Genomic DNA, 22,509 nt, shown 5'->3' with positions numbered 1-22,509 from the left:
TCACCTCATCAGACTTCTATGGTTCTAATGACCCATTGACGAAAACTCCCATATCTCTTTGCTGCTATGTTATTTGAACACTTTGCCACTTAATATGTAATCCACATTCTTGTTTCTTCTGCCTGATTTTATTTATCTTTTAATTTTAAATTGTACAGTATGGTCAACTTGTTTGTTCTTGAACCAACTAATACAAAATTGTTTGTCCCAAGATATTGCACTCTTTGGGTAAGTAGACAATGGAGTGAGGAATATTTCATTTATATGCCCGATCTCACCTCTTCTCTTTTCCTCCGTTATCTTCAATGATACTTCAATCTAAAAATCTAGTAAATCACTTATAACATGACACAATTACAGCAACGGAGCTTGAGGTGTACAAAAGGTGTAAATTTTAGTGCAATTTTATAATAAAGCACTGCCAATAAAAAGGGGTTATACACATTTTGTGAAACAAAGAAAATATGCAGACAATTGCCAATAAAAGCAAAGCTAAATGGGATTCTTAATTTCCAACTAACTCTCTGGAATTTCTTCCTTTGATTACCTGACAAATACAGTTCAGGAGCGGCTGGAAAATGAACCAATTGTAAAAGTCTTGCCTTATTTCAATCCCTAAACAATGCTATGAAATACAAAAGTAAAAAAAAAAGATATGTAAGGACTCAAATATAGTGCACCACCTGTCTGAGAAGTGTCATAATTTGTCTGCTTGCATAAAATTCAGATGAGGTGTTAATCCATGAATATAAAGGTTATGTTCTAGCTGGCTCTCGTCAACTTCAGTTACACGGAGAGAAATAGACAAAAGATGCCATTGTGCTGTGTTAGACACTGCACTGGCTTATATTCAGAGTGTAGTAAACCTGTCTGCTCAATCTTTATGCTCATTGATAGGTTCTCAAGATTTTACGGCATGTATGTAGTCATGGCTCACCTCAATTTACTCTGGAGCTTCGGAGGAATGCTACCCTTATTCAGGAGGTAACAGGTAGGAATTAAAAATAAAACTGGTAAGCTGTTGTAATATAACTCCCATTGTATTGTTTGTAATAAAACAGAGAGCAGTACTTTTAATGTAAAACAACAACAACTACTTGTATTTATATAGCACCTTTAATATAGTGAAACATCCCAAGGTGCCTCACAGGAGTATTATGAGACATAAAATTTGACACTGAGTCACATAAGGAAAACTAAGGGCTGGTGACCAAAAAGTTGGTCAGAGAGGTAGGTTTTAAGTGCCACCTTGAAGGAGGAAAGAGAGGGAAAGAGGCGGAGAGATTTAAGTAGGGAGGTCCAGAGCTTGGGGCCTAGGCAACAGATGGCAGGGCCACCATTGGTTGAGCGATTATAATCAGGGATGCTCAAGAGGGCAGAATTAGAGGAGCGCAGACATCTCGGTGGGGGGCGGGCGGGGGAGGGGGGGGCTGCTGTGGGACTGAAGTTGGGGAGATGGATGGAGGCAGTGGCTAGGGAACAGAGTTTGTGGCGGGGACCGAAGACAATGGCTTCGGTCTTCCCAATGTTCAATTGGAGAACATTTCTGCTCATCCAGAACTGGATGTCAGACAAGGAGTCTGGCAATTTAGAGACCGTGGACGGGTCGAGAGAAGTGGTAGTGAGGTAGAGCTTGGTGTCATCAGCGTACGTGGGGAAACTGACACTGTGTTTTCGGATGATGTTGCCAAGGGGCAACATGTATATGAGAAATAGGAGGGGACCATGATTAGATCATTGGGGGACACCAGAGGTAACGATGTGGGGGTGCAAAGAGAAGCCATTGCAGTAATTCTCTGGCTACGATTAGATAGGTTTTCATATTTAAGAAATGATATACTTGATTTGGAGGCAGTTCAGAGAAGGTTCACTAGGTTGATTCCAGAGATGAGGGAGTTGACTTATGAGGAAAGGTTGAGTAGGTTGGGCCTCTACTCATTGGAATTCAGAAGAATGAGAGGTGATCTTATCGAAATGTATAAGATTATGAGGGGGCTTGACAAGGTGGATGCAGAGAGGTTGTTTCCACTGATGGGGAGACTAGAACTAGGGGGCACAATCTTTGCATAATGGGCTGCCCATTTAAAACTGAGATGAGAAAGAATTTCTTCTCTCGGAGGGTTGTAAATCTGTGGAATTCGCTGCCTCAGAGAGCTGTGGAAGCTGGGTCATTGAATAAATTTAAGACGGAGATAGACAGTTTCTTAACCAATGAGGGGTTATGGGGAGCGGGCAGGGAAGTGGACTTGAGTCCATGATCGGATCAGCCATGATCATAATAAATGTCGGAGCAGGCTCGAGGGACTGTATGGCCTACTCCTGCTCCTATTTCTTATGGAACAAGGCGAGCGCAGCCCCACCCAGCTGGACGACGGTGGCGAGGCGTCTAGAAGGATAGTGGTCAACCGTGTTAAAGGCTGCAGACAAGTCAAGAAGAATGAGGAGGGTTAGTTTGCCTTTGTCACAGTCACAAAGGATGTCATTTGTGACTTTGGTGAGAGCCGTTTTGGTGCTGTGGCAGGCGCGGAAACCGGATTGGTGGGATTCAAACATGGAATTGCAGGAAAGATGGGCACAGATTTTGGAGGCGACAATACATTCAAGGACTTTGGAGAGGAAAGAGAGGTTGGAGATGGTGCGATAGTTTGCAAGGACAGAGGAGTCGAGAGTTGTTTTTTTGAGGAGAGGAGTGATGATGGCAGATTTGAGGGAGAGGGGGACAGTACCTGAGGAGAGAGAACTGTCAGCTAACATGAGCCAGAAGCCAGAAAAGGAAGTTGGGTGGTCAGCAGTTTGGTGGGAATAGGATCAAGTGAGCAGGAAGTGGATCTCATGGACAGGATGAGCTCAGAGAGGTCAGAAGGGGAGATCGGAGAGAAACTGGAGAAAGATGAAAGGTCAGGGCTAGGGCAGGGGCAGGAAGTTTGGCACGATGGGCTAGGGGAAGGAAGGGAAGAGGCAGAGGTGGCCGAACGGATGATTTCAATCTTAGAGACAAAGAAGTTCATGAGCTCCTCACACTTATTGTCGGAGGTGAGGGTGGAAACAGGAGGTAGGGGTTTAAAAAGACGGTTAGCGGTGGCGATTAGAAGCCGGGATTTATCTTTACGTTCCAGAATGATTCTGGATTAATGAGCAATTTTGGCAGAGAGAGCAGGACCCGATAATGCTTTATGTGGTCCAGTCAGATCTAGCGGTGACTGGCTAAACCAGTTGTCTGCTTTATCTGTTCAAGTCTGCGTCCCTTGGACTTAAGGGAGTGAAGATCAGGGCTGTACCAGGGGGAACGAATGGTCAGGGGGTGAGAGAGTAATTGTTTTAACAGGGACTAGGTCATCAAAGGTGGTGGTGAGGGTGTGATTGAGTAGATTGGTAGCTGCAGAAATGTCATGGTGAATGGAGGGCCAAAGGCTGGACGGTTGGGAGTTCATAAGTGCAGTTGTAAGAGAGTCGGGAGAGAGTTTTTTCAAGGGGCTGATGCAGAAGGAGGAAGGGTTGGGGGGACAGTGGAAGGGGGTTGTGGGTGAAGAGCGATAGAAGGAAATGATCTGAAATGGCCTTATCTGCGCTTGACACAATTGAAATGGGTAGTAGCATATTGGTCGCCTATTATATAACCTGCTGGATTTTCAAGGAACATCGGGCAGTGTCTTATGCCCCCGCTGAATTTGAAAGTTCCGCCCAATATTTCCAATTTAAATTTCTAAAACCTGAATGTAAGCTATGATGATTGCCTATTTTGTAAGTGTGACCACACATTCATCTTCCCATGTATTAAATACAGAGAAACCTGTATATATAACCTTCTTGTTTGGGAGATCAATAACGACCAGTACAATTTACTGTCAGTTATTTTCTCTGGATTATTGAAAAGATGATCTTTTTGAGGTAACTTGCCTTCCAGCAGCCTCTCCTAATAGGAAGTATGGCCTAGGCTGTAAAGTCTTCATACTTGATTGATTGGAATTAATTCTGTGGTGGGATAAAATGGACTAAGTCCATTAATTTATTTGACAATTGAAATATTTTGCAATAGTGCTCTACTTAGTGACTCGGTGAACTTATCCCAGCTGTGAGGAACATTATTGAACTGAAACGTACTGCCATCTAATTGGGAAGATAGTCTTGGAACCACTCAGTGGCTGGGTCATCCATTCCATTTAAATTTTGTTAGAGTGTTAATTATACTAAAGTACATAGTGAGCTGTGAAATTTCCAGTATCACTGGTTGTTCCTGCCATATGAAAAAAACGACACTTTGAGATTTTTCATTCATTACTGCCTCATCTTGACACAAGATATCATCGATCATTGTCTTCAGAAGACCACCATAGCTCACAGAGCACTGCAATCAGTTGTAAATGGAAAAATAATATAGTATTATATAGGCAGTCAATTAAAAGTGGGGTATAACTGAAAGATTTAACTCAATCTTGTGAGTTTTTATGTTTGTGCAAACTATGCCAGTTTTGTATCATCAGAACTCCTCAATCATCTTTCAGCCTTATCGTACAGGTCAAGCCAACCATATGCACTTGCCTACTTTATAAATTAGTCGACATAGGCTTCTTGTTTTGTTTAAATTGAATGCAGTTGTCAGAAAGATCTTTACCAGATCTCTGACACCAAGTGCTGGAGATGTTTGTGCACAGCCTGGGGTGAAACTGTCCTCCCTGTGGAAAAGCAGCTGGTCTCAGCTTGGCATCTTCCCAAAGCTCAGGTCACGAGCTTGGAGTATGTACAGTGGAGTATGTTGGTACTCAGTGCTCTACGAAATTGGCTTGGCACACTTTTGACTTCATTATTACATTAAATAGGATGGATCCAATCAATTTTCTCCTGTTAAAATCTAACTTCCTAGCAGCAGTTCTGACACAGGCAGTAAAAGCATATGAGGCTAAATAAGACCACTTATCTTTTATGAATCTTACAATGGTGCTCAGTTTGTCAGAACCCTTCCCTTGACCAACTACAATTTAATACAGCAAAACCTGTCTGACAGCCACCTTGGGATCTCTGTAGGTGGCATTGGCAGACATTTCTGCCAATATATGAATCACTGATACATTGTTCAGGTTGACAGTTGCAGACAAGTGGCCTTTGATTTAGCAGCCGGGACGCTACCAGTGCTGAAAGTTGCTGGGTTATTGTGTATCCTTGTATTCTATCACAATTTTTGGTATATAAAAATTTAAAGAAAAATCAATCAAGCTTTTACATTTGGAAAAGGAGCCTCACAAAATTAAACTAATACAGTTAAACTGTGTTGTGTCATTTATTCAGCTCCCAGAATTTACAACTTAAAAAGAAATGTGATTTTGCTGCAGTTATTGTAAGAGAGAAATGTACGAAATAAACTATTTTAAAGCGCGTTTATGTCAGAGAAAAATTAGGTCTGTGAGATTATGTTTTAATAGGCACAAAACTGTTCAGAGATTGTTTAACTCTTAATGCTGATGAGCAGAGTACTGATATGCTATGCAAATGTCTGCTGAAAAATTAAACCTTTTCCAACTATCAGTTGTTCAATTAAAAAGATTAACTGCGATTAGGGCATCAAGGAAAGGTTTTTTTCTCCACAGGCTAAAGTTGTAACTTAATAGAAAATGAAATATTTCCAGATTTCAGCAGTCAAATCAATTTAATGTCCGGCTGAGTGAAGATATTCCACAGAAATCACCACCAAGGCTTCCTTTAACATTTCTAAAAATGCAAAGAAGATTTAATTTGTGTCTTCAGAAATGCCTCAGGGAGTGGCACATTCCCACTCCATGAAATTTTGGTGTCCGTGCTTTAGCGTTATGCTGATTTTACATTTTGTGCAATAGAACACAGATTACACCATGAAACATGCCTGCCTTCATTTCACAGCTTTGGCAAATTAGATTTTTGAATAACAATGATTTGTGCATGAGGTCATAGTTATATCAGTTGTGACTGCTTCATTGTGGTACAAAGCAGCTCAACTATATTGCCAGATTAAACAAGAGCCCAAAATGTCGTAAAAATACATGTAAAAAGCCATTTGAAGACATTCATATCGTCATTATGTTAGAGCTTGCAGCAACCAATAGTGCTATATCAAGTGAGACCATGACTGTCAAAGGGAGACAGAATCATGTAGCATAAGACAAGAACGAGGAAGGATTTAAAAAAAGGTAAATCCACTGCGATTAATTAAAGAGGAACTGTGGAAGGATACAGAGAGAACAGCCTAGAAAGGGGGATTTTAAACATGTTATTATCAAAAGACAAGCTGAAAAAAAGAATAGGCAAGCAAAACTATATTTTTAAAAAGTTGAAATCCGTAGCTGTGAACTTTGAAGATAAATTCGTAGGTAATAGATCAGACAAAAAAAAGAAGTCATGTAAAGAACTGGAACAATGTGGAGAAGTCTAAGGTCTAACATTCCATTGTTGTATACTAGTACCTGACTGTTTAACAAGTTGTCTGAAATTCCTCCCTCCATTATTCTGGAGGAGGCATTAACCCATTTATTTCAGATTAACTCCACTGCTAAACTGGCAGATAAAAAAAATTCTAGACAGATGCTTCAAGTGTTAGCACACTATTATCCCACGGTATAATTTCAAAGCCTTAGTGAATACAAATGAAGGATTAAAGAAAGTACTGAGCAAAATTAGTCAACAAATTGGTATTAGGTAAAACTAAAGCAATTATACAACAGATTGGCACTGGGTAAAACTAAAACAATTATACAACAGATTGGCACTGGGTAAAACTAAAGCATAGGACAAGACAGCTAAATGTCAGGAGTAGTGATAGTCAAAATCTCACTAGATAAGTTTTTTGCAACACACAAAGGCATTAACCAAAATAAACTTTCAGAAGAGAATTAAAATAATGGAAAAATCAAAACAGTTATTTAGCTTTGAGAAATGAGCCTCACTGAGCAGAAACCCAGCCTAAATTACAGTACATTGATAACTTAACTTAACAAAACATAGAAAAGTCAAACAAAAGGTACTGCCAGTCTGCAATTTCATAAGTGTGAACATGTGCCTATTTATTGTTATTTTCTTCTATATAGCTGTCAGAGAATATTTGAATAAGAATTCCAGTTAAAAACTTTCAATACGGATTACTTATTCTGTTGCTAGCTACTAGAAACTTTCCTTGTATTCTTAACACTGTAAAAGATATTCTGCCACTATATTGAAATCGTACCTTTACAGTCAAATCTAACTAACGTGACAGCCTCAGACCAGCCTCCGGCATTTATTTTAAGTGATGATTTGAGTATTTTGGTGCTCAAGCTTATTTCCAGTTTCCATTTTACAACCTGCACAGCAATACCCTTTTCCTTATCTAACTTGTTCATCGCAGGTTTGTCATATATCTAAAATTAGTCCTATATTAAATATCATGCTAATTTATGTGTCTAATTTTTTAATTGTATTATGAGTTGACACACAAAAGAAAAGTGCAATAGAATGGTTATTTTGGTCACAATTAAAACAATAACTCACATATCAATGTTGTCACTTAAATGTTTTTTCTCACTCTTGGAATAAATGTTATGCCTCTGACTGTCCTCTATTGTGTAGTTTTTAGTGGGCCTCCAGATCTGCTTCACGGAAATGCCCTATACCAGAGGGTGCGAACAACTGCAGAGGTATTTACATTCTTAAGGCTATCAGTGTCGTTTACCAGTCATTTAAAGGCTTTCAAATGACTAGTGTTTGAAATTTATAGAATATCAGTTCTGTGGATGCTGATTAATCTAATTTATGTGCATGTTTTGAAAGATTCTCAGCAAAGGGGTCATAGAGTCCCTGAGCCCAGTGATTAATGTCTCCTTTCCTCTTGGCAGGATTTAGCCAATTTGCTATTCTCTGATGCTTTGCCATATCAAGCTTCTTGCACGTTGTCTCCTTCCAGATCACAGCCACAGACAGGTAAAGCTTGTTGGTCATAACTTCGGTAAGATTTGAAATGCCCCAAATAATTTTGTAATTCATCCTTCAGATTCATATATTGAAAGAATGCTCTCTCAGTATCTCCAGTCAGCTAATTGTGGAATATTATTGGTAGCCATCTTGCAGAAGTCCACAGTCTAAATGCCTTGTAGCACCAGCAGGGGGAATTAGTTATTCTGAGGCAAGGGGTCTTATGGGACACCTCTCTCTCTCTCTCTCTCTACTTTTAGAAATAAATGAGCCTCTTGTTTGTCATTTTGTAGCAATATCAGAAACATAATTTTTAAAAACAGCCGCAATATTTTTACAGATAAATGTTGGAAAATACGTCTGTTTTCTTCAAAGAGGGTTGCTTTCTTTTGTTCTTGGGGAAACTAGCTTAGTTAATTAAGTTAATGTATTAAATGTAAATGTCAGATGCTGTGTTTTGATGTATTGGAACTCAGTGAATTGATTCCAGCCATTGAATTCTAAATTGGGGATTGTTTATGTGAATTTCATCATTTTAGAACTGCACAGATTCAGTTGTGGTTTAGTTTTGTTTTCATGTTAAAAAACTGCATAACTCGTAACTGTAAAAGTACTGTGGAATATGCAAAAGCTAGGAAATGTTATTCCATTGTACTTTTGTTACGTAATATCTTTAAACTTTTTTCAAAGAATTTAAACGGACAAAAGCAGGGTCCACCTGTAGTTTCTTTTGTTGTTGCTGGATTCTGAAGGTTGTTCAGACAAAAGACCTCCTTGAGCCTCTGGCTCATGCATTTCACGTGACACTCCCTACCTGAAGGATACAACTTGAGAAAGCATTCTGCTACCAACAGGCACAAGAAGGCTGGACTATTGTCTCAGGACTTTCTTTTCCCCGAGAGACTGTTCTAACGTGGAGAAAAGCCGGTGAGAGCTGTAATGAGCTGTATATTACAAAACCTAGTTGTCTTTTTCTGTAACATTAGAGACTGAAAGAATGGAGTCTAAAAGTGACAGAAAGAATTAGAATTGGAGACAAGCAGAGAGATTATTACAGAAAGAAAGCAAGACATACATTTTATTTTCCTTTTGTTTATGATCAAGGCCATCAGAAATCTACTAGTGTAATTCTATATTTTATCTTAAATAGTGGAGATTATGGAATTCCAGTATACTGGTTACACTTTATGTATTTGTTTACACAGGGCAAATCTGGCATGATTCAAAATAAAAGATCTCAGACCAAACCAAATCAGAAATTTGGGAGTTTCCAGATTTGTTTCATTCAAATTCATTCACTCATCCTCATTTAAACTGAATGTCAGAGTTTATATGTTGGTGCTTAAATTAAAATTTTTAAATTCCTTTGTTTAAATTGTACCTACTCATGTAAACAGAGTTGAATTAGATAATTAAAGTTAAAAAGATTTAAAAAAGAAGTCTGTCTAACTTTGCTATTATGTAAGATTCCAACCTTGTGGGATAGCAAGGCTTATCACAGACGAGGTGTGCTGGGGCAATATCTGTAGCTATCTGGAATACCAGTATCAATTAACATTAAACTTAATTTGCCAGTTTTCTGCCATGCGATGTTGTACATCAGTACATAATTTTTTTTTTAAATGACTACTATATGCTCTCTCCCTTCACCTTCTCCTCATCATCCCTGCATTCTTACTGTATTGAAATCAACACATTACAGTCTCTCCTACTTTATCTCTTCTTTTCTTAGGACCTCAAGTCTCCCTCAGTCTTTCCTACCTTCTACAATCTACAAACTTTCAAAAGCTGATGTTGGTGTGCTCTAACTGCTGCTTCTTGAGTTATATTAAGCTGAGACGAACACAGGCTGAAGCTGGACTCTGTACCGGGAACGGCGAGTGATCATGGAGCGACGTGATTGGGGCCCAGGAGAGGCGTCAGTTCGGGGCCCAGAAGAGGCGAGGGCCTGGGGCAGCACAGGCCAGCCCACACTATGTGTGCGCGCTAGGTCCGCGCAGCAGAGCTGGTCTCCAGTCATCTTGGTTAATCCTTGACACTGGACCAAGACCTAGCTCTGTCAAGCCCGTGTGGTGGCTGGTGTGCAACGGCCACGCACAAATCCACGCACAGGCATCTTCCACCCTTCAACATGTAGTTCGGGATCTGGAATATTAGGTCCCTCATTGAAACACCTGTGAACTCATCCCTTTTTGGCGTGGAAGCAAGTCATCCTCGATACGAGGGACCGCCTATGATGATGATTGCCTTCTTTATTGTTCTTTTGAACCTTATTGAAACTGCATTCTGGTAATAGATCATTCACCTAGTTTCCTCAATATTAAAAAAGGATGTTGGGAATGGTTCGAAGAAGATTTTCATCTTCTATTGGCCAATCCAAAGATTTAATGGGATTAATTTTAAATGTTTCATTGGTATTGCATCAAAACTATTATGATTCTATTCCTTGTGTTTCCTATTTGTGATAATTTAATGGATTGCTTCTCAAATTTTGGTATTAAAGTGGGAATAGCATCTACTGATTAAGCTGACAACTGAAATTGCCTAACCTCTGTTTCTTTCAAGGAGACAATTTCCCAGGCAATTTCTGAAATGTTTGGTAGTGTTTGGTTCCGAACAATGATTAGATAAAGCAAATGTTTCGCTCATCATTCATGCATTCCAAATAAAAGACTCACTTGAGTTAAAACTAATTTAAATTTGAGGTATCGCAAGATCAAATGCTAGCTCATGACTGCAAATGAGTATACATTTATAACCACAATGCAATGCAAAAATTATTGGCATTAATTTGGAAGATAAGTTATGATGTTTGTTTTTAATAGGAATGGGTTCAAGCCCTTCATCTGGCTCCACAATGCAAGGCTTTGGGAACACAGCAGGACAAATGCCTTCAGGTGATTGCAGAAACAAATCTATGCTCAACTCTTGGCTAAAGAAATGCAGCCAGTGACTCAATCATGAATTGTGTATTCTCTTGTCTAGATTAGGAAAAACGTGGCGCAGGCTCCATTACTTGACTTTCCAGACATCATTAGGTGATAACTGGAGTGAGGCCCAGTTTGGTTTACTTCAGCCGCAACTTATTAGGGTACCACAGATTGTGCTGTTGCACACATATATATCTACTTGTATCTTCTCGTTTGGATATTTCGCCCAGCCTGCACCTATCCATTTTGACATTTATTTTAGAAATTTCTAATCTCTGCCATGTAATTGTCTGCAAAATTCTATTAGGGACTTTGACTTTTATTTAAAGTGACTGTGCTTCTGTGGGGTGATTTTTGTCTTCATTGCCTCGTCAGCAATGTGGCACAGCGGATCACCTGCCCTTTATTGAACTCACACGACTTTCATTCCATCTAGGCGGCGAAGATGAAAATTTACCCCTGTATTTCTTTTCCAACATTTGTAATTTCAGTTCAAATTAAACAGGTTTACAAGTAATTTATCATAAGGAGCAGCACTAGCATTTTCTAAACACCTTCAAGTTTGATTCCTACAGCCGCTTCTTATTTAAAACTATCACAGTTTGGCTGAATTTCAAGTTTTTACCTGACTGCCTGAACAGACTGTGTTAAAATTATGCATTCTGTCTACAAGAGAGAAGAGGGAAATTTCCCTTTTTTCATGATACAGGTATACATATATTTTCTGTCAAATAGTGAGACAATATTGGTGTTCCTGTATGGTGATCAAAATGTCATATTAGTCCAGGAATGATGCTCTTTATAAAATAAGGTTATTCTGCTATATTTTAGCATCTCTATTGCCCTTGTATTGTTTAATATGGGGGTAGCTAGAATTTGTCCTGTATGGTTAAGAGCTGGAAAGCTATAAGTGTCTGACTAAACTTTACTTGTGTGCAGTTTTTGTTTATAGTAACCTCTCCTATTAAGGGAATTTATTTTTGTCACTACAGTTGAACCTCACAAATCTGGCATTCTTTTATCCGGCAGCCTCCCTCGTCCAGTATCATTCCCGGCTGGGGGGTGGGGGGCATGTGCAGAGCACGTTGTGTTCTTCACAAAAAATAACAAATGTACACAGGAACTAAACCATTTAATTATACGGGGTAGACACATCCTCATTATAACTAGCTTCCCTTTTCTGAAACCCAGAATGAACTAAATTGTAAGGCGGTCAAGATCGCAAATGAAATTTACAATTGTCCGATCCCCCTTTCTTTCCTACACTGCACATCTTGATTTTGATATTCAGAACAAACAGTTAAACACCTACATACAAAGACACCCCACACAATATTAATCACAACTTCGGAATCACATCCCCGGTTCTCATGTCTTAAACACTAACACGCAGTTAAACACGAAGAGGATACTACACCAAGTTCCTAAGAGTGCCAAATCACTCGGCTTCACAAAAGCTTTTAAATGCATGAACGATATTTTAAAACGGAGCCTTCCAGAACATACATAAAATAGTAACTGTATGTATTGTGGCACCAGATCTAACCCGAGCGCAGCCAGTAACAGGTTTGACCTGCACCACATCCGCCCACTCACTCCCGGCTCCACCTTTCTCAAACAAGGACGACACCTCCCAGTCGCAGATGAGCACTTAAACTAAATGAAACCAAAATGATTAATTGTGCACATCGCCGTGCCATTCCTAGCTTAGAACTTCGTCATCGTCATGTTTAATAAGCAAAAATGGTTATTGCTCTCTTCTATAAATGGATGTCAGTGACAACTGTCCTCCTGTCTTGGTGGGACAAGTGAGTCGCTCATGGTGGTAAGCGTGAGTCACAGAGTAAACATTCCAGCCAGCTAAAGTGAGCCTTCGCGTTCTGTCTGGCTAAACAGGACCACACCTAGCAACGGGCATGTTCATGGTGACAGGGAGAACAGTTGTCACTGACATCCATGTATGGAAGAGAGCAATAACCATTCTCTTATCCAGCACAGGCCAGGTCCCGAGGGTGCCGGATTAGAGAGGTTCTACCTGTAGTTAATCTACCACTAATAAAGACAAACTATGAACCTTAACTATATTTTAACTATAAAACGTGATGGGTGAGGTTTTTTTTTAAACCAGACCAGACATCTTGAACCTAGGAGAAACAGCTTCGTAGCTGTGTGATTGGCGCATAGATCATTCTCCCTGCAACATTACAATGTCATTCAGAAATCGGATGTGAAAAGGAGCCATCGTATTTGACCATGGTCGAGTTACAGATGACCTTGAATGGTGCTGGGCTGGATAGGCTTTTTATATATTAAGTACATATATATTTAATAAATTAGCAGAAACCTTTGGTTGAAATTAGGATATGTAGGCATTTAGAGAAGAAAAGTATTTTATCAGCAGTATAAATTTTGAAAAACAAGCCGTTTGACAATAGTTGTGTCTTTCTTAGATCCAATTGGAAAGATACCAGATGATGCAGGATGGTTTGTTGTCTATTGAAGTACCACAAATAAAAGATCTGTTTTGCACTAGTCTTAACAGAGTTCGCAGCAGCATGCTCTTTAATTAAATAACATGTCTCTGATGTACTGGCCCCAGGGATGGGTAACACTTCAAAGATAAATGTTTCCCTATGCACAAATTGGGGACATCACATAAAGTTGCTTCATGTAACTAGATGTATATCTAATGAAAATGGCTATACCAGCAGAATACCATATAATATCAGTCTACAAATTAGACTATAGTAAACATTTTCTTTTCTAACATTTGCATATGTGGATTTATCTACACTGGACTTGTCTCAGCCTGTTGCCAGTGCAGTACATGTGGTTATTACCAAGTCTGGCTGCTACATTGTAATCGGCAATAAAAAAATAATCTTTACATTTTTATCAGGTTCTGCCGGTGATGCAATTCTTAATAAGATACAGAAAGCAGCAGAAGCTGTTGCGAATGCTGTACTTCCTCAAGAATGTCCCAAAAATTGTGGCAACCATTATCATGGTGAGGGCTACCAGCCAGTATTATCAGCCTGCTCTGAAGCAAAAGAAATGAAACCGGTTCCTAAAAGTCCTGTTGCAATACACAGTGCAAAGGGTAAGTTAGTCTTCAGTAGTTAGAGTGCTTTCATTCATTCATACATGGACGCTCACATTTGAACAATCCACTGCTGGACAAATGACTGTGAGGTACTTGCCTCTCTGTTTCTCATTCTCTCCCCGTGGTACACACTAACTAGAATTTCGTAACCTAAATATGAAATAGAAGGACTTTATTTTTTTCACTGCCTTTGATTAAAGTAAAGTGGTAGCTTGTCTTTAAAAACACAATTAAACAGCGAACACAAAAGTTCTTTGGAAAACTGAAGAAAATGAAACAGGGGAGCAACTATGTTTGCTCTGGTTTTATCTTGCCTTTGGTAACATTATCACTTCTCTTTCTTCACAGTGGCTCATCATCAACCTGGTCTGCCAGGGGGAGGCTGGGAAGAAAGTGACAGTGGACACAGTTCCCAGAATTCCTCACAGACCAATTATATCTCAGATGGTAGCAATAGTAAAGCAGGTACAGACAGCCAATCAGGGGGCAGCAGAGAGAGCGGAGACTTGATGGAAAGGTAAAAAGTTATGAAAATGTAACAGACTACTAATGAGCTAGTTTAGTGCCAGACTATTGTGACGTTAATACAAGTACAAACTTGTGGGTTTGAAGTGGAGCTTAACTTCTGATCACAGTGCAATAACAAATATGTTTGAAAACATTGAAAAAAAGTGCCAATTAGGTGTGTGGGAACATAAAAATTTGCTGAAAGAGTTTCTTATTGCACTGAGGATTGTGCAGAGTGAATTGGGTTTCTGCTTTATTCTGGTCTTTGTGTGAAAAGTCTTAACATTTCAGCTCGTTGCCTTTAATCAGTGTCTGACTGAGTGTCCACACAGGAGTGCGAATTAGAACAGGCAGTAGCTCAATAAAATGTGTGTGTGTGTGTACAAAACACTTAAAATTCCCATAGTTAGAACAACTTCATGTTTAGTTGTGATAATTTGTGTATTGGTGAGCTGTTAATTATACATATATATATTTAAAAGTTCAGTTGATCTTCCTAATAAGTTCAGTTTTAAGTCGTAACTTGATTTTAAAATGGTTAAAATACTATTATGAGCACACCCTTTGCAAACTTATTGCTTGGTTACAATTACATTTAACACTGATGGCAGGGAATGTTTTGGTCTCAATATAGTTCAGTAAACTTTCCAAGAACAACAAGACCATAACTTGAATTTACGCTGGAACTGTTTCGAAGAATTAAACTGCATTATGACACTGATATGTCATTATTATGTCAATAGAGTCGAATCAATAAACCTGAATGATTGTATGCAAGAAATAACCTTGGTGAACAACCTGACCCAAGGGTCAAAAGTATTTCTGACGAGAGATGAAACGCAGCACTTTATCAAAGAGTGAGTACGATTCTATTGATGAACCATTTGATAAAATTGCTTCAGTGAATTTCTGAAATAGGTAACCACCTTTTTACATTTACATTTCTGACAAGCACTGTAATGGATTATTGGTTGAAAACTGTAATGTGCATAAGATTAAAATCCAAGAATATAGGACCCAAATTTCCATAACCTCTTTTTCTGGTGCCCTCACTCGAGCTGCGCAGTTTTTGCCCGCCTCCAAGCACGCCGAAAAAAGACCTCCGTATTTTGGCTGCACCCGGGCTTTTCTCTGTCGTGGCGTAGCGTAGCCCAATGGATTGGGAACGGAGCCAGGTCCCGGCACTGAAAACAGTGCTGGGACCTCTGCACATGCGCGCTAGAGTCTGCGTGCATGTGCAGTAGCTCCTGGCCAGGCCGAATCTGTCAGTGCGTGCTGCAGGCTGTGTGGGAGGGGCCCGAAGCACGCTGTCCCTAGCCCTGGCCGAATGGGCTCCCTCATCGGCGGCCCGCTACGTTCCCTAAGGTAGGACTTCTATTTTTTATTTGTTATTTACTGATTGATTTTGGTGCTTTAGGTGCAGGGTTCCTTCTATTTTTTTATTTGTTATTTATTGATTGCTTATTACTTTGGTCTTGGTGCTTTAGGGGCAGGGTTCCTTCTATTTTTTTATTTGTTATTTATTAATTGCTTATTACTTTGGTCTTGGTGCTTTAGGGGCAGGGTTCCTTCTATTATTTGTTAATTAATTGCTTATTACTTTTTGTGCTTTGTTTGGTGCTTGGTGGTGCTTTAAATGTAGTTACTTGCGCCGATTCCTTAACTGTAAAGTCTTTCTGTGCGGACAAAAGTGGACACATACGCTGCCCTAAATTAGTTTAGTACAACTCTTTTCTGGCCAAATTGGCATAAGTGGGAACACCCCCTTTTGACTTACACTGGCGCAAATTAAATGGCCATATTTCAAAGTTGGCATCCTCGAGAGAGTCCACTCTGCTGAAGTATTTCATTTTAGATTCGCTGCATACCCCTCTGCCACAATATTGTAAAACCAATGATACTTGCAAAACTGTGGAATTTCTTAATTAGGCAATGCAAATACCTTGGTCCTAAGTGACCAGATGCTTCTGAGGAATTAATCAAATCAATTGTGACCTGATGAATGTCTGTCTGTTTACAGACAAAGTCTTAAACAAACACATGTACATATGAAAACAACAGACAGAAAAAGATCAGCTGGTCCATCAAACCTGTCCCATACAGTCCTGGTGCAACCTACTCACACCATGCCCCCCATCTGCCTATCCCCTCCCCACCCTCTTATCAGTCAGCCATTCAATCTCCTGGAAGAGGCAAAAGACCAGAGAAAAAAATCCTAGACTAATTTAGGGGGTAAAATCCCAAGGACGTTCCTCTCCGATCTCTGAAGTTGATTAAGCAAGTTTCAGGAGATTACAGTGATTCAAAACCACATCCCCCCATCTGACCTACCTTCTAAACAGAGTGATGTCGGTCACAATCAGGAACTCTTCCAGCTCCCTTTTGAATCTTTTAGCAAATCCACAGTCAATGCACGAGCTGGCAACTTGTTCCACAGATCAAAGACTATCTGTGAAAAGAATTTCCTCTTGACATGCAACCCAGATCTGTGCTAATGTAACTTATGCCCATGTACCCTAGTCCTCCCGAACCTATCTAACTTAACTAGCATATCCTCATAGACCCAATCTAATCCCTTCATTATTTTAAAGACCTCAGTCAAATCTCCTTAAACTTTATGCTTTTCTAAAGTATAAAATGTCCTAGCTCTCGAAGCCTATCGTGATCACTAAAGGCTTTTAAACTAGGTATCAATCTAGTGGCCCTCCTCTGAACCTTTTCCAGGGCCTCTTTATCACCTGTCATGTGAGAGGATGCAGGTAGGATGTTCTTTTTGAATATAACATTTTGTTCCAGACAGATTTGTGTGGATTATATTACACTCAGACCTTCATGTTTATACAAAGAAATTTTTAATTGACACAATAGCAACCATGGCTAATTTAAAAAAAAACATCATCTAGGCCTAACTACACATTCATAGAAAAATATACAATGGATGCATCTTGATCTGCCACAATTTGGAAAAAGATGTGAATAATTGGGAGGTAGTGGATTTTACATCACTTTTGCTGATAAAAACATTACTTCTTGTTGAGGGAAATGTAATCAAAGATGTTGAATCTAGAAGTTGCCGTTCAACATTAACCAACTTAACTATTGAAGTTTAAAACTTCATTCTGGGAAACTATTTATTTCTTGTAAAATTCACTTTGCTATAATTCAGTATTTTTTTCTTACCAAATTCAGGTGTGGATTACTCAACTGTGAAGTGGTTGTGGAGCTTCTCAATGAGAAACTAAAGGACCACTCCGACGTGGTCAACATGGTATTTTATGTTTTAATTTTATTTTCTGTTAGCAGAGGTTTAATAGCAACTCATTATATATGAAGCATTTTTGAAATGTTTCTGAGAATGCAAATATGGCACGAGATGAATGCAAGTCTTTCTTTTTCTTTTGAGGCTTGCAAATCAAAACTCAGTGCACCTGTCAGACTGATAATTTAACACCCTCTGAATGATTCCTGGGATTTGACACTCAGTACTGAGTAGTTCCAGCTTTGTAAAAATTGTATTAGTGAGGTAGTACAGTGCCAGCATAGACTATTTCCAGCTATTAAACTGGAACAAAACCCATAAATATCCTACAGCGTATATAGGTAAAATAATAGATAGTCAAGATTAATCTACAGACAGAAGTAAGTTTTGGTCACATATATGAAAGGGGAGTAAAAGGATATTCCAGAATCAATTAAAATGAAGGTCCTAAGTTCAAAGAGGGACTGAAGGCTAATGTATAACAGTAAGTCTCTCCCTGGTGGTGTGGAGTGCCAAGATTTCATTCACACGAGCAAAGGGACAATCGCCACTGCTTTGAGTTATTAGTTTTCCATGAGCTTAAAAGAACCACTGTCACCAATGACTCATGAGAGGCTCCTATGAAGGTTGTAGTTCTTCCTAAACACAGTTATTGTTTAGACTGAGGTTGGTAGACTTGGATCTTCACAGACATCTTGGATTCCTCAACTCATGTTTATTTTAAAACCTCAGTAATTTGTTCACAAGCAATAAGTAGCAGATGTGCAGCCTTTAATAGTTGAGTCTATACTGTGTTTGGAGGAACTTGTTTTGCCTTTTTTTGAATATATTGTTTTTGGTGATTTTTTTTCTCCCTGTAGAGGTCAATGAGCATTCTCTCCACCCTCATGTGCTCTGACCTGTTATCACATGACCAGATATTTGCAATGACCCACAAGTGCTTGAAGCAGTTGAGTGAGGGTGGACCAGGACCTGTGACCAATCGAGCCACAAAGGTAAGTTCTTCGTCAAAATCAGCACCTTTTCTGCAGTTAACAAAATGTTTTCTTTCAAAACTTTGTGCATTCATAAACAAAACCCCCAGGGACCTTATTGTAAAATAATTGCTATATGTCTGTAATCTTGAGAATAGGTTGAATGATTTCAAATATAATAACGTTCATTTTCTAGCCTGCCGTTAGTTTGTAATACAGTATGCACATCAATTAATGACTCCATGTTAGTCATATTTAATTTCCCAAGCCTGTACTTCCTATTTACTTATTCACTCAGTATTAGCTTCTCTTAGGGCCCAATCTCCTGTTCCTCTTCCCCCACAGTTGCCTTTAGTTGAGTCTAGCATATCTTCAGTAAGGCCCCTTCAGCCAATCAGAATTCAGGGTCCAACAACAATTTTATAAATCATTTTGTTTTTGACAGCTGAAACCTGATTTTCAGTTTAATAAATGTAAATCTTGATTTTCAGTTGTGATTATCACAGTGCTGCTCTCAAGACATAATCCAAGCTGACACTTCAGTGCAGTATGAGGGAATGCTGCACTGTGGGATGAGATGTCTGCTTGTCCTAGTGGTTTGGATAGATGTGGCACTACTTGAGAAAGAATAGGACATTCTCCCGGCATCGTGGCTAACACTCCTCCCTCACCCAACCCAACCAAAAACAGATTGACTGATTATTCATCATATTGGTTGCTTATGAGACTCTGCTGTATGCAATTGGCTCCATGATTGCTTGCATAACAGTGACTACACTTCAAAACTAATTCATTGGTTATGAAGTGCTTTGAGATGTCGTGCACACTTTCAACAGTGCAATATAAATGTAAGTTCTTCCGTAATGGTGGTTGGAGCTAGGCGAACCTTTGCTGAGGTGGCTGATAGGAACATTGTCGGGGGGGACCCTAGACAAAATCATGCCAGAATCTCCATGAGCATAGGGCAGGTGGGCACCACAGGTGTGCCCGAAGTGTTGCTGGCATCTACTGTTCCTTGCTAATGAGGTGCCCTCCTACTGAGCTGGTGGGATCAGCGCTGGAGTACACTGTCGGGCACAAACCCGACGTAACTGCCAGAATGCCGATCGAAAAAACTTTGGGGCTTTAATGTCCAGCTTCACACATTAACAGCTTGGGCTAGGTAACAGAGGACAAGATGTGCCCGTAGAACTGTACCCCAGCGAGGAGAAGGGTAGTTAAGAAAAAATAGGAGTGAAAGAAAAAGGTCCGTGTTTTTTTTAAAGAATCTGTCAATATTTGCATGGGGTAACTCCTGGCAGTGTGGTGGTGGGAGTGGGGTGAGGTGGAAAATCCCAGCAGTGCACACCAGAAGTGGTGCCAAGGTAGCATCAAAACATACAGATAACATTAACATTTTGTTCATTTTTTTTTTAAGATTCTGAGGCAGTTTCAGGCTTTCAATGGGAGTAAGCCAGTAACTCAGGGTTCAACATCGGAAATCACTCTGTCTATTTCCAGTGACACTTTGTCATGTAATGCTGAAACACCTTTAATGGGCTTCACTTCAGGGCTGAAAGGGAAAACGTTGATTCAACCATTGCAATTTCGTCCTGGGTCAGAGAAGATTTTACCAACAGAGAAAAAACAGGGATCATCATTGTGTTTAACTCCGCTATCACAAGGAACCTCAGTCTCCCAGGAAAACCAAGGGCCAGTATTCCCATCTCTTTCAGCATCAGAGGTTAAAAGTCAACACACAGAAAAAGCGACTGACATTTTATCCTGTGCGGTGGACACTGAAAAAAGTGACCCATGCTCAGAAACACCTGTAAACCCAGGCACATTCCCTTCTACAACTGAGCAAAATTTCCATTGTGAGCAACATAGCAGAATAACTGAAGAACCCAAGCTACATCCCACGCAGTGCCAGAGCACGGCTTCTGAGGACACAACAGGCAGTAAACTGTGTCTGTTTGCCGACATGGTTCTTGTGCCACATGAAGCTCCCGCTCCATTTCTGAAGCCCTGTCTCAACCGAGGATCATCTGGAGAAATGCACACATTAGTAGAACAGAATAAAACATGCAGCATCACTGAGGTGAAGATTCTGCACAGTGACCTGGGACAGACCGACTCCGAACGTAACCAACCATCTGTATTTTCATTTCTTAACACAGCCTCTTCTTCACGCAGTGTCTGAGTTCTTGTGTCAACTCAGCAATGAACCAAAGTGAAACCAGTACTGCACTTTCACACTCAACTTATTTTAGTTTCTATTCTTGCCCAAACACAAAGGTAAACAGAACTATGCCTTATCTGCTAATTAAAATCCTGATTTCAGAATCTGGTATTTGGATACTGTGATGTTAGAGACACACAGAACACTATCAAGCAGCCAACTTGAGAACAAAACTGGTTGCTTAAGTTGAGTCACCATTGAATCCAAATGATGAATTTTGTGCCTTTGAACCAACCACAATGGCAATTTTAAATGTGACTGCATTTAAGGTGGCTGTTTAACATTCAATTTGTTAGTAAATATTTAATTGCATGTCATACATTCTTCCACAGCATACTTTAGGAACAATATGTTTCTGGTATGCAAATTGCTATCTTATATTAATGAAATTGGAAAGAATTTAATATATATATATATATATATACTTAGTTTCACATCACATCATATAACAACCAAAGCTTGCTTTGAAAGAATATATGATAAAAGCGATAAAACAAAAACAGTACGGTGCAGGTTTCAGTTATTTAATTGTGCTGCCAACTTGTCATTTTGCTAACTGTCGTCATCATGTTGGTTAGCTGCTTAATGCAGGTGTGTGAAAATGAAAAAATTCTCAATTCTGAAGACTGCTTATAACAGGTGTCTGCCTAATCAAGTTAACCAAAAATGGTTTCACTGTATCACAAATGCTGCTGATTAATAAAAGTACCATTTTTAATGTTGCATTGAAAGTGGCTGTATCCTACTTTCCTGTTTCACAGCTGTTGTACTTTGCACCAAATTCTGTGCCTGTGAAATGTCACAGCCAAAGATCAAATGTAATTGCCTTGAATGGTGAAACTCTGAATCTGAGTTTTTGGAGAATGCACATAAGAGAAAGAATGCTAATTAATATGTTGCTAAATTTTGCCATTACAGAACTGCCGACCACATCTTTCCTTTGAGGGGCACGTTTTCCTTTTTGAACTGACATTTGATTTGAGCGACATAAGCCTGTCAATCTGTTAAAAGCTGATACAGTATTGTCAGTTCCTTTTATTTTTATTTTCGTGCATGCCAAACAATTCTATATGTTCAGGGATCAAAAGCAACTCTAATGCAATAGCTTGCATGTTTGCGGCATCATTGATATATCAAAATGATACAAGGTGCTTCACGAAGGTGAGGGAGGGGTGGGGTGGAGAAACAGACACTGACCAGAAGTTACAAAAGTCTGGGGAGGTGACCAAAAAGAGATGTCTTATGGAGGTTTTTGACAGTGGCGAGAGCTAAGGCAAGGCAAGGGGTTTTGGAGTAAATTTTGAACTAAATTGTGAAACCTCATTTCTTCCGGTGTGCTGCTAGTTCATTTATGTAATGTGTGAATTAATGCATCAGATGTTTAGCTTGCTGAAATACTACTACCCATTTCCTAACTCGCACCAAGTCCCATTCAGTCATTACCCCTGCACTCGCTGACCGACACTGGCTTCCGGTCCACCAATGCCTCGAATTTAAAATCCTCATCTTTGTGTTCAAATGTTACAGTGTACTTCGCCCTCCCTATCTCTGTAACCTTCTCCAGCCTCCTAGAGCTCTGTCTTTCTCCAATTCTGGCCTCTTGC

At 39.6% G+C, this 22,509-nt stretch overlaps 1 protein-coding gene across 1 annotated transcript in view; it reads left to right on the top strand.

Moving 5' to 3' along the window:
* Positions 1-21,650, top strand: part of tepsin (TEPSIN adaptor related protein complex 4 accessory protein) — a 33,938-nt gene extending 12,288 nt beyond the window's left edge. Inside the window, exons 4-13 of the mRNA XM_070857693.1 lie at positions 898-991; positions 7,570-7,637; positions 7,836-7,920; positions 10,737-10,808; positions 13,741-13,941; positions 14,293-14,461; positions 15,195-15,308; positions 17,641-17,719; positions 18,571-18,705; positions 20,102-21,650. Coding sequence (XP_070713794.1) covers positions 898-991; positions 7,570-7,637; positions 7,836-7,920; positions 10,737-10,808; positions 13,741-13,941; positions 14,293-14,461; positions 15,195-15,308; positions 17,641-17,719; positions 18,571-18,705; positions 20,102-20,866 — 1,782 coding nt within the window. The 3' untranslated portion in view covers positions 20,867-21,650. The remainder of the gene's footprint in view (positions 1-897; positions 992-7,569; positions 7,638-7,835; positions 7,921-10,736; positions 10,809-13,740; positions 13,942-14,292; positions 14,462-15,194; positions 15,309-17,640; positions 17,720-18,570; positions 18,706-20,101) is intronic.
* Positions 21,651-22,509: the final 859 nt, after the last annotated feature.

The sequence above is a fragment of the Pristiophorus japonicus genome, chromosome 16 (assembly GCF_044704955.1).
Source record: "Pristiophorus japonicus isolate sPriJap1 chromosome 16, sPriJap1.hap1, whole genome shotgun sequence".
NCBI lineage: Eukaryota > Metazoa > Chordata > Chondrichthyes > Pristiophoridae > Pristiophorus > Pristiophorus japonicus.
Note: the sequence above shows the minus strand (reverse complement) of the source record. Positions and strands in the feature narration are given on the sequence as shown.